Source organism: Lampetra planeri, chromosome 2 (assembly GCF_965212315.1).
Source record: "Lampetra planeri chromosome 2, kcLamPlan1.2.h2, whole genome shotgun sequence".
Taxonomy (NCBI): Eukaryota; Metazoa; Chordata; class Hyperoartia; order Petromyzontiformes; family Petromyzontidae; genus Lampetra; species Lampetra planeri.
The window spans coordinates 10,783,158-10,796,103 of NC_136108.1; the positions used below are offsets into that span (position 1 = coordinate 10,783,158).

A 12,946-nucleotide genomic window follows, 5' to 3' on the forward strand; every position below is an offset into this window, starting at 1 on the left:
GGGTGGGGCTGGGTGGGGAGGGGCTGGTCACCCCGTGGTGCCCTTATAAAACTCAACATTTAACCTATTCACGTCGGCCATATTTGCGGAATACACCACGCCGCCGTTGACCCTGGCCATTGACCAAGCAACCCAACGTTCCTACCAGCTCCCTCCGCAGAAATGTGTTATTAATCACTCTAAAGTATGTTGGCGTCAGCTTATCATCCTCCATAGTTCTTCTATAACACATTATTGTTCCTTGTGCACCCACAAGCCAACACCTTCCTATCTAACCCAGACAGTTCACACTTGGCCTAAGAATGTTAGTGTGCTGAACAGGGAAAGGGATACTTACGACACATAGACTCATCAGAGAAGTCCTGGCAGTCAGCAGAGCCATCGCACTTCAAGCGCTCAGGGATGCAGTGACCGCTCCTGCATTGGAAGTAGCCAGGCAGGCACGTCTGCAGTTCTGTTACAAATTGCGACCAATGTATGATTTATTACTTATGTACACATTTATTTATTTTCTTCCCTTGGCAGCACCCATAGCTATTACTGTTAGTTATATTCTCCAGATGCCACTAAGTCATGCATAGAAGAATTCTCTGGAAGGTCACCTTACCTCCACCTATGTCTATAAAATAAGGTGGAGATCTTCCTTTGTCCACCTTCTCCAGACTTTCTGGGAATTCCTTTCTCTGCCAGAGGGATCTGCACCCAACCATTCAGGGCTCCATTGCTAAATCGGCTACTCTCTGCTAATCAATGCCCATATCTATCACGAAACTCGCCATCTTTGCAATGTCCGCAAAGGCCTTGCGGGCCACAGGACTGTCTGCCCTAGAGAGGCATAATGCTTTTAAAGAGCAGCAATTACCTTATGCTGGCAAGGCTCTCCGAGCACTGCCGGATCCCTGGGCTCAAGGCCCACCGATCAAAACCTGCCGGGGCTCACGGCGTATAGGCACACCATGCCCTGCTGGCATGCCACGGGACTGGTAGCAAGGCCCGAAAAAAGGGCCAGAAAGACATGCCAAGCTCGGCAACCAAACAGTTGGTACACACCGCATGTCAGTCTGCCGAATCAACAAAGTGTCAACCACAGGGGCAGGTCCTCGCCATCAAAAAAATAACAAAGCAATAAACTAATATAATTATATATATATATAAAACTGTTGTTTGGATCAATATCTGCATGTCCAATCCCATGACAATTTGCGTAATTTTCATAGAAGTCTTTTCACGACTGCATGGTGGCATCCTGGGAATATAGTATACCTTGCCAGTCCTGGTGGTGGATGCACTCAGGCTGTATACAAAAGCATGTATTGAAACACTCATCAGAATCTTAAATGCACATTTGGCACACACGTATACATTAAATTCGCATTAAGTACACACAAAAGGCGGTAATGCGATCATGACTAAACACAGTTAAGTGATTAATTAGCCTAAGGCCAGATGTGCATCTGCATGATGTGCACTTATGTCGAAACTGTCCATAATTGGTAAACGTTACTGACACGCAGAGTGGTGAATGTTTGCTGGATGTCTCACCACAGTCGCGCTCGTCTGAATTATCACCGCAGTCATTTTCATGGTTGCAGACCCAGCGTCCCGGGATGCAGCGCTGGTTTGTGCAGCGGAACTCGCTTTCGGAGCATGGCCTTGGGGCTGAGCAGATGGGGAAGAGATCGATGGCTGAGACAGAGCAGGGCTACCACAGAGCCACTCTTCGGAAGTGAGCTAATTGTATTGTTTTTTACGTGTTTTTTTATGATTATTATGATTTTAGTTCCCCAATAAACAAATAAACAATAAATATCAAATGGGAAAATGTTTACATTGTTTGGAAAAATTAAAACACTGCAACGTTTTAATGTGTGTGGGTTTTCTCGTACCACAGTTGCGTTCATCAGAGCCATCGCCACAGTCATCGTATCGATCGCACCTCCATCGCAGTGGGATACAGCGGTGGTTGTCACAGCGGTAATCACCCAGAGGGTCACAAGTTATCTCCGCTAGTAACATAGTACAAACGGAGAACAGCTGTCGGTCAAACACTCATCATTCGAGGAGGTCACCATATGTGGAATCCAGTTAGTTTCACATGGATGGATGAAAAGCATGAATCGCGAATGCAATTAAACATGACGCACACTTTCATCAACGCTATTTGCCACGACATTAGATAATGTTTTCTAAAAATTGGTTTGGAGAAAAAAACCACATAAATATACTTAAAAAATCTATAAACCACTGCACATTTTGCTAATGAGTCATATGACATTCAATGGAAACGAATTACATGATGGAGGAGCTGAATAAAGAAGGCTGCAAAGTGGGGATTGAGATAAATGTGAGCAAAGCAAAGGTCATGTTCAACGCGTTCACTAAACTACTGGAGATATATTTTGGAGGGTCACAACTGAAAACCATATGAGAGTACGCATACCGAGGACAGTTATTGAAGGTGGACTGGGATTAACATTACGAAATAAAGTACTGTATGAGAACAAATTGGAGTGTTTTTGTAAAACTGTACTTAATTATCAAAAGCCACATAGTAATGTTCCAAAAAAATAACATTTTAACCCATGTATATTATCTACTGTCAAATATGGATCAGAAACATAGACACTGACAAAGAAATTTGAAAGAACTGGAAAGCGAAAAGCAATATGAAGATGTGTACACTTGGATTCCACTGAGAGACGGAAACAGGAGCACAAGGACTAGAGATATGTGCAGGTTAGAAACCTCATTGTGACTGTGAAGCAAAGTAAGTGGGCCTGGGCAGGACACATCAACGATGGCCAATGGTTGAGACCAATGACAGAATTACACCCAAAGGAGACAACACTCCCAAGAGGATGTCCTTTATGGAGATGCAGCAGTAAATTCATCTCATGTGGAGGTGCAAGATGGATCGTTTCCTCACAGGGTGATGAAAAATGGCAGCAGCTTGGAGCGGCTTTCATCCAACAGCGGAAAGAGCATGACTGACGATGATTACACGAGCTTACCACAGCCCCGCTCATCAGAGTTGTCACGACAGTCGTCCATGCCGTTACACACAGCCCACGTCGGGACGCAGCGGTAGTTGGTCCTGCAGGCGAACTCTGTGTGGTTGTCACACCGGTGGCTCGGACCCACTGCACGCACACGACGATCGACAGAAACTTTGAGAAGGGCAAATGGATCCATCAATGCAGTTATTGAGCACAGTAAGAGCAAGTGCTGACGATATGTCTTGTCCCTTGCTCCAGTTATAAAGTGGATTGTCAGCGACATGGATACTACATTTTTACTTATAATTCATTATCCTCATTCTTATATAACTGGGCACTTATTTATGATTGAGTTCATGTATCTAGATAAATAAATGGAATAAAAGTGCAGCACAAAAGACACGCCACCACTCCTCTTCCCAAGAGGGAAGATGCCTCTATAAGCTTGTCATTTACCTATGATGGAAGGCATTTCCTCTAGAAGCATGTAATGATTTATCCCCAGGAAATTTGATGAATTGTCAAGTATCAGCCAAAATGTTATTCAAGAATTGATTATTATTGTTGTCTGGTTTATACTGTCTTGTTTGAGCTGCCTCATTTGTCCAAGCTTGATTATTCTTTCTTGTTTTTTATATTAGTTTAAAAGTACCATTTGCACACGATTTGTGTATGACTTGCACAGTTAATATATAATATACTCTTTCCCGCATAATTCGACACATGTATCGTGAGCTGAGGTATTGATTTACATGATTAAATCGATGAATCATTATATCTCTCGTTTAACTGTGCTCGCTAAAAGGAATGATGAATGACGGTGTAGAATAACGATGAGTGGCAGCTAAGTGACGGAACACAACGTAGACGACATCCACAGAGGAGATGGAGTGCTGAAATCGGCTCGTGTGCAGGTGCTAGGTGGATTGTTACACAGCAGGATCGGAAGGGATGGTGATGGCTTGGGAAGGCCTTCATCCAGTAGTGGATTGAAGTGTGTTTCGCAGGCACGTGCCATTTTTATGGCAGAGAGCGCAGCAGACGACGGTATGTTTGTATGTATGTATGTACGTATGTTGAACTTCATTCACACCGTACGTAGCCAACCGTGCTAATCGGAGGTGCAGGAGGACAACAAAATCGACACAAAAAGCAGTTCTGAAGATATTAGTTCTCAATCTAGATTTAAAAGTGCATAGCTCCAGTGGCTTCCTAGTATCGGAAGAGCGTTCCAGACGGCCGCAGAGCGCATCTGATGGCCAGCCAAAAGCCGCTGCTGCGATGATGACCGGAGTTCACGTGATGGAGTATGCTCCTTGACGAGATCAGCAATGTGTTGTGGACTCACTGCAGGTGTCGTGAGGCTCGTCAGAGCCATCCCCACAGTCGTCGTCCACGTCACACACCCACGAGCGGGGGATGCAGCGCCCATTGTTGCAGCGAAACTGCCCCGGGGCGCATGTGCGCGCGGCGCAGGTGGCGGAGTCCTCATCGCTGCTGTCCTGACAGTCCGGCCCGCCGTCGCACAGCCACGCCGCTGGGATGCAGCGCTTATTCATGCACTGCCACTGGTTGCTGTTGCACCGGTGGTTGACTGTGCGTGCACACACGCAACATAGAACGGCATCAGATAGAGGGAGCGTGCAGTTGGGTCGATACGGGCGAGCGTTCGAGGTTCAGTTGGCAGTTGGCAGGGGTAAAGCGATGCAACTCACAGCATAGGGTGTCCTCCTCGTCCGAGCCGTCGGGGCAATTGTTGTTGCCATTACAAAGGAGGTTGGAGCTGGTGCAGTTGCCGTCGCGGCACTGGAAGCGCCCAATGGGGCAGTAGCGGTGAGGGCACGTCGCCGGCTCGTCCGAGGCATCGCGACAGTCCCGTTGCCCATCACACTTCCACCAAATCGGGATGCACCTGTCAAAGTGCAGAGACAAAAACCACACATTTTGGACGTCATCAGGACTATTTTTCAGCAAAGCTGATCTGGTTAATATTTTTCCACCATTAATATTCCTGATTTTAAGCCAGCAGTGTTTTGACCCATAATTGATGGTGAAGATTCTACAAAAAAATTGCCTGTCTTGTGCATATCCTGAATGTTGAGTAGACAATATTATGCTTGTAAAGTTCAATTGATTGATCGATTAAAATCGATTACTACAGTCACAATATATGCAACAAACCGATGTTTTTGAATTAATATATATTGCATGTGATTGATTAATGGAAACCTTGCAGCCACGATAGATTCAGAATGCACAAGGGAAGACATTTCCATTTTTTTCTATCAAAATATTACTAAACATGACAACGTATAACTTTGTAGGTGGAGTGAATCATTATATATCTTGAATATCTAGGAAAATACATAAACGATATCATGGGACCTCCTTTGCCAGTACCAAAATATGAGAATAGGTTTTCCCCTTGTTTCTGGCAACAAAACAGGTGCGAAGATGTTAAAACACTAAAACCTTTTACAAGGAATCATGTCTGCATTAACCACAATACTTGTGGTCAGAATGCAAAAAAAAACGTACTCTGATAATATATGCATTATCTTTGAACCTGATTGGTCCACACCAGACAGCTTCTTTTGAGCCTCATCTCAACCTGCTCTGACCAATATGGTGGTGTATGGTCGAGGAAATCCTATGACTGATGTGGAATTGAAAGGCCTTTATTCAGCAGTAAATTGACAAAGAGCTGTACAATTACACATTAATTAGTTTTTGGACCTCTATATACAACTTGTTTACACCTGTCCAGACACACGCAAAAATAGTGCTGTATCTGTATTTTTGTTATTTTGATTCCTTAACACTGCACTCTGCTGATTTGTATTTAATGTTACTGTTGTTTTTGGGTCTGGTGTGGGATTTACATCCGTGCCTCTCTTACATTTTGTACAAACCTCTTTCAACCTTTGGCGTGTCGATAACACGATAACTTTTTTTTTACTCTGCAAACATAACACTTTTTTTTACTATGACGGTATCTTTCTTCACAGTGTAGTAGTGCGGCACCGTATTTAACGGTTGCTTTGCTGTCTTCTGTGGGTTCTGCGGCCTTGCCTCTCATCGTCCTGGCAACGGAACTGGGTGCTGGTGCAGCGGGCCAGGCAGCGCACGGTCGTGCCCACGTGGATGGCCGCAAAGTCGTCGGGGCACTCGCACTGGAAGCCGGCGCCACCAGCCGCCACCAGGCAAAGGTGGGAGCAGCCGCCGTTGTTGCTGCCACACGGGTTGGGCACTTGGTGGCCGCAGGGAGGGAGGGAGGGTGGGGAAAGTTGATTGAGGCCGTGTTAATGTTTTGCGGTCAATTCAGTTAAAGTTTAGAAACAAATGAAGTAATCTTTTTTTTTTATTAAACAATTTTGTATTTTTTATCAGGTAAGACCCACTGAGCTTCATAGCAATTCTTTCAGAAGCGACCTGGCCACAAATGACAGCTCAACGGAGTAGCTTATCATGTGGAAATGTATAGCAGCCAAATACTCTGAATGCATGTTGATTTTAAATGTGGAGGGAAAAACTGGAGGACCCGGAGAAAAATCCTCACAACCACGGGGAGAACATGCAAACTCCAAATATATAGGCATCAGAGTCGGGATCGAAGCCACCAGGCGAGGGAGTTAACATCTCGTCCCTTTTTACACAGGGTATCCCATTTATAGATGCCCCACTAATTTAAAAAACGGCCCTCTTGCTTTCTTTTCAACAGGTGCTTGGAGATTGTGAAAGCAAAGGCTCCATATCTCACAAAGGAGAGTGATAACAGATTTATGAGTGTATTGATATTGGAGGGAGACAAGCAGAGGCTTTGAAATAAATGTTGATATCTCTATAATTTATCATCATTATTTTAGTTTATATCACTAGCTCACACTGTATATATGTTAATAGATGACACGAATGAAAGTATGTAACAAAATCTATGACTGATATTGTCAAATTGTTATAAATATTATTTTATTTTACATGAGAGGTGTTGAATTGTGGAAGAGTTATACAATTTTTTTTTATTTAATTGTAAAATCTGCTCATTCAAGTACAAGTGAATGCAAAGTGTGCATTGTCAGTGAAATTGATAATGTACTTACTGTCATAAAAAATATGCAAGGTAAGCATTTAACACACAGAGCGGTCAACCAGTCACTGATTTAAATTGCATGTAGGGAAATTGATGACAGATCAAGCAGTAATGCTTACACAGATTAATGCAATGCATATTTAACACACAGACTACATCGGGCGTGAACATATACATTTTACAAAAAATTCTGCCAGGCAGGCAAGCTGACGGGAGGGCGGGAGGTGTCCTTTGCAAGGTCCTCATGGAGCACACCTGGCGGCTGGCGGTAGGGGTGATACACGTGGATGTCAAAGGGCCGGTGCGTGGTGTTGGCCAGCATGGTGCGGCCTTCGCCCGTGTACTTGTGCGCGCTCTCAATGCTCCTCGTGTTCCAGTCAGTCCAGAAGATCGTGTCCTCAAAGACGGTGAGCGCGAAGACGTGCGGCAACGAGCCCGCCAGTGTTGTGTGCCGATGGCTTCCATCTAGGTTTGCGTACCTTGCATTCGGGAAGCAAAGCAGATGCAATCAATGCCGTACTTTGGCGGCCACTTTACGGGTTCAGGATTGAGCAAAAACACGTACACTGACGGCAACAGAAATGCATGAGATTATGGTTGCAGTTATTTGGATTCAAGGGTTCTATTTGATTGAGTGCTGTCCTCATAACTGAGGGTTAATGCCCTAGACGGACAGATGCCTTCCATCTATTGCGATATTTAGTATCTGTCATGGAGGGGACCGTCAAACAGCTCAAAAGGGGTTGGTGGAGCAGCTATAACTCCAAATCCCAATTGGCTGCAAGGTGGTCTGGAGATAACACCACTTAAAAATGAAATGGACAATTAACCCAATGCAAGAATCTCCTGATGAAAACTTCAGATTTGATGGGTGGTGCTTTCAGTGGGAGAGTGGGTGACTCGCAATCTGAAGGTTGCGAGTTAAAATCCCGGTTGGGGGTTGACTCCGCCCATTTCTCGCTGGGGTCAAAGCAGTGAGCACCACTGTGTGGGGAAGGATGGATCCACCTCCACCACAGGAATGTGGAATTTCCACCACAGGCTAATGGGTACCAAGAGGAGATAAGCACCACCTCAATGCTCATTTGAGCAGGAAATCATTTAGATATATATTTTTTTATCATAGACAGATAAACGATATTGCTATTATTATACATTTTATATACCCCCCACACACATCTAGACCCATCTTTGCAATAGGAATAACATCAATGCCCTGACATTCCACCCCACCAGGGGTATTAATTGTGTGAGGTCACGTAGGCTAGCACACTTACTCAATGTAATTGAGATGAGCATCCGACCAGAATATGCGATCCGTGGTGTAATCGATGGTGAGACCATTGGGCCATTCCAACTTGGTGCTGATCACAACAGACTTATTTTTTCCATCCATGCCCACGCGGGCAATGTACGGCGTGGTTCCCCAGTCCGTCCAGTACAAGTACCTGCAGACACACAATGTAAGGTTTAGTTATCGCTGAATGTATTTTCATCTGACGATGAATGTCTTATCGTGGTGGTTAATTTTTGCTTAGCAAAAACTACGAGTTAAAACTGAGCATGGTACCATATATACACACACATATATTTTTGTTTTACAAATTTACTAAACAATAGCAGTGGAATGTAATAGATTGAAAAGAGACAGGTGCGAAATGAGAGATTGGGGTTCAAGGAGACTCCCAACAGGCAGGGAGATGTAAATACAATACGCAGTGGGGCCGGGAGCAGATGGGGATACAACACAGACAAGGAAACAGAGAAAGACAGGGAGAGAGAGATATATAAACCAAAACACAGGCACCACGGAGACGGGGATACCGAGAGACAGAGACATAGAGACGAAGAAAGAACATGAGAGACGAGGAAACAGAGACAAATTGAAATACACTACACATAATTTTTGTGGCCACAGACGGTAGCTGGACCCCATCTCTGTGTAGTCTGGCACACGCTTCAGCCACATCCCTCACGCGAAGACACCAATGGCTCTATAGTATACACCGACCTAGTCGTCAATAATGATAATGATGATAGTGCTCCGCACACTGCCATTACTTTCTCGACTTTGGAGAGGGGTTTCTGTGATGGCCCATTGACTGGAATAAAATATATAATGGTGGGAGCCTGCTCACGCTGAAGTATATGATCATAGGCTCCGCCACCTAGGCTCCAGAACATGCAAACACGCAAAATAACTATAATTAAAATAAAAACTATTGCTTGAATAAGTTCCTTTTTATATATAAAGAAAATTATTCAGAACGTCTTTAAGATGGATAAAAATGTTACGTAATATTCATGATCAGGATATACATATATATATGTATGACGCAATTAGTTGTAAATCTAATACGCTGCACGTGAAGTTTAACACGGTATAATCAGACACATTGCGCATCAACAACATTGAAATCACATTGATCACAGTTCACGGCACCAACAGTTGCCATTAGAGAGGCAATGTTGGTTTGTAAAACCTTGATTCAAAGTATTTAAATACATTTTGATTCTAATAAACGGCCATCCTCCAGCAGTGGATTGACATCTGTAAAAAATAGCATTATAGCTAATTGGATTCCTCCAATATATATAAAAACATTCCGAATTTGTTTCTGAAAGGTTGCAAAATTTTTACTTTCATTAAACTGAGATGTATCTGCTTTAAAGCTACCAATCGTTCTGGTTTGGCCGGAACAGAATGGTGGTTCCTCTGTCCAGAAACTTTAGTGAAAATTAGCATTTTGTCAACTTAAGATAGTACTACAGGCAAAGGGTGGGGCTACCTGAGTCGTGGGTAGGGCCAATGTCAGAAAGCGAGGCCACGCCCAGTGGCTGGGCCAGTGGTTGAGTGGGCGGGGCTATGTGAAGTGGGCGGGGCTACGTGAAGTGGGTGGGCTTACGGAGAGAGGGATGGGGCTGCCAGACTCCTCACCATGTGTCCCGGTTGAACCTCCAAGAAATGTGGTTGCATTACTTTCCCATGAATCTCAATGCACATGTCCCTTAAAACATGCATCAGTGGTACCATGTGGCGCACCACGAACTCGGCGAGCTGACATCAATTTCCTACCATGGCTAACATCCGTGGAGAGTCATATCTAAACCAATTATGGGCCTCCCCTAGGTCAACTTAGCCTTAACATTTCTACTTGGTACTGGGAAGGGTGGTTCTGGCCCCACCCACCCTGCTGTGTGCCATGCAGGCCTTGACTGGTGCTCGCTAACAGCCCTTGCCCCTATCCCCACCAGTCTGCGTCCGCTAATATGGGAGTTCTTCTTCTTGGTTCTTTCGGTAAAGTCACGTAGAAGGGAAGTAATAAAATAATAAAAATAAAACATAATAAAATAATTCTCACGACGTTTCGGCCACAACGCAAGCAGCCGTCCTCAGGTGAAACCACGGCTGCTTGCGTTGTGGCCGAAACGTCGTGAGAATTATTTTATTATGTTTTATTTTATTATTTTATTACTTCCCTTCTACGTGACTTTACCGAAAGAACCAAGAAGATGAATCCCTGCAGTCACGAAAGCTGTAAATGGGAGTTCTTGTCTTGTGCGAGAACTCGCCCGAATCTGGGGTGCAGTGTGACCCCTCGTGGATTCTCCATGCAGTACGTGTGGTTGGTATCCACGCATCCCGACAGCAGCTTCTTGCGGTAGCGTCCGTCCAGCTCAGCCACGTTCACGCAGTCCAGCACGGCGTCCGCCCAGTACATCTTCCTACAGCCACAGAGCTCCGTTAGATCACTCAATATTGTACAGAGAACAGAGGGGGGGGGGGGGGCCTTGCTCATTAGATCGGGAGAGCGATGGAAAACCGGCTTTTGAACAATGAAGAGTCCTGCGCGAACGTAATAACAAACGACCGCGCCACCTGGCGGTCACGAGGCCGAACGTCAGCTTAAGGAGTGCTCGAAGATCAGTGTTCTTCACGAATTTTCAGAGGGAGACTCACTTTAGACGATAAAACATCATCAGTGTGACTGTGTGAGGGCCTTCACACATTTGAAACCATTGGGGTTGACAGCAGAACGACGGGGGCCTTTTCACTCTTTGTGTATTATCGTGGGCCGCACGTCAGAGGCCGCACTAAAAGGCCACCAGGGACCGCCAGTGAAGAACACTGTGTCGTGCATAGTTATCCGATGTGTGTGCATCGGGTTGTGCCGCGTGTTTTTCATCGGTTCCGAAAGACGTTCCCGGCACGTGGAGCGAAACATCGGACATCATTCCAACAACACGCGGTGCAATATGAAAACACATCGTGATAGCTATCCAACACACCCGCAAACAATGCCATGCAGCAGTCATGTTCTTATACAGTCTCTGTGCTGAGAAAAACATCAGTTAACGGCAGCAGCAATTGAATTTGCTCTAACGCATACATCCATCAGCATCTCAAGATAGCAGGTGTAGTAGATTCATTTCCACGGGAATTAGTTCAACGTTATTATACATCACACTATTCCATTAACCATAAAAAAAGAAAATGTGACATTTGAATGGGTTTTAAATAATGTTCGGTGTATGCACACACTGCATCTTCTCGGGATAATAAGCAGAGCAATCCAAAAACATGGATGACGACCATGCAAGTGGCTTGTTCTAAAAGACACAGTACGTTGACATTTCTCCAAGGCTACAATTGAAAGCATTGCTCAGAGCTAAGGGACACAATGCTTAAGGGTGCTTTTGCAACTGGCCACAATGTTCCAGTCAAATAGCTCTGGTTCCAATAACAAAATAACTGAGTTGAATTCACCAGGTGAGAGCCCATTGAGAATGAAATTCTCGTTTGTACGGTTGACCTCGGTCAACAAGCAACACATTACAGCCATAAAATATTTAACGTTCAATGTCAAACCTGAGGAGGTAAGAAATATATGAGAGAAAAGGCATGTTTAGTGGTGCAGTGTTAGATTCGATAATTGGAAGGTTACCAGTTCTGAGTGCACTTAGATTGTCATCTTTATGGGGTAAATAAATTGCACAAATTGTCAACAGTAGCCTTAGATACAGATTATGCATTTGTTTAAAGCAACTGTTTTGACTGAAACATGAAATAAAGTTACGAGTGGACTAAAATGGTAAATGTTTTCAGAAGTGTATCGTTTTAATCTGGAATTACATGAATGGTTTAGTCAAATAAATTGCATTAAACTGGCTTATTCGTAGGATAATTAATCATCCTACAGAGACTGGCCCATGCCTTAAGAACGTGGAATTTACAACACTAGTTCATGGCTGCCAACATTGACGGCTACAACCCAATTGCAAGTTTAAGCCAGGAGACACGTTGACATTCAGAGTATTTGGCTGCTATATAAATTTCCACTCGATCAGCCACCTCGTTGAGCTATCATTTGTGGCCAGGTCTGAAAAAAGAGCGAAAAAACTCAGTAGGCCTTACCTGGTAAGTATAAGACATTGACTTTCTTACGGTTTTTCACCTACACCACTCACCTGCCCACCCAGTCAATGGCCAATCCTTCCGGTGCTGGCAGATCGTGCTTCATCACCGTCTCCAGCCCCGTGCGGTTGAGGAACATGCGCTCGATCGTGCGCCGGCCGTAATCGACCCAGTAGAGACGGCGCTCCACCCGATCAAAGTCCAGCGCCACCACGTTGGTGAGGTTTTGCAGGATAGGCGTGTAGCTGCCGCCGCCCACCGTCATGTTGCGTACGTAGTAGCGGTTGGAGAAGATCAGGTACGGCTCCACCCCGCTGTTCTGCCGGCAGGTGCGCCCGTCGGGCAAGCGCACGTAACCCGGTGCGCACTTGCAGAAGTACGAGCCTGCCGTGTTCTCGCACAGCTGGCTGCACACCTGAGGCCGGGCGGAATGCATTTGCGCCT

The 12,946-nt window shown here is 44.9% G+C and overlaps 1 protein-coding gene across 3 annotated transcripts in view; it reads right to left on the reverse strand.

Annotated features, from left to right (window-relative positions):
* The window catches only part of LRP2 (LDL receptor related protein 2), a 98,474-nt gene that overhangs the window by 29,471 nt on the left and 56,057 nt on the right, over positions 1-12,946 (reverse strand). For all 3 annotated transcript variants that reach the window (XR_013587442.1, XR_013587443.1, XM_078606807.1), the window contains exons 52-62: positions 12,556-12,917; positions 10,660-10,812; positions 8,364-8,534; positions 7,342-7,565; positions 6,069-6,246; positions 4,712-4,908; positions 4,345-4,590; positions 3,012-3,140; positions 1,887-2,006; positions 1,543-1,659; positions 338-454 (exon numbers count right to left, since the gene is read on the reverse strand). Coding sequence is in view for 1 of the 3 variants with exons in the window: in XM_078606807.1 (XP_078462933.1) it covers positions 338-454; positions 1,543-1,659; positions 1,887-2,006; positions 3,012-3,140; positions 4,345-4,590; positions 4,712-4,908; positions 6,069-6,246; positions 7,342-7,565; positions 8,364-8,534; positions 10,660-10,812; positions 12,556-12,917 (2,014 nt within the window). In the remaining 2 variants the exon portion in view is untranslated. The remainder of the gene's footprint in view (positions 1-337; positions 455-1,542; positions 1,660-1,886; positions 2,007-3,011; positions 3,141-4,344; positions 4,591-4,711; positions 4,909-6,068; positions 6,247-7,341; positions 7,566-8,363; positions 8,535-10,659; positions 10,813-12,555; positions 12,918-12,946) is intronic.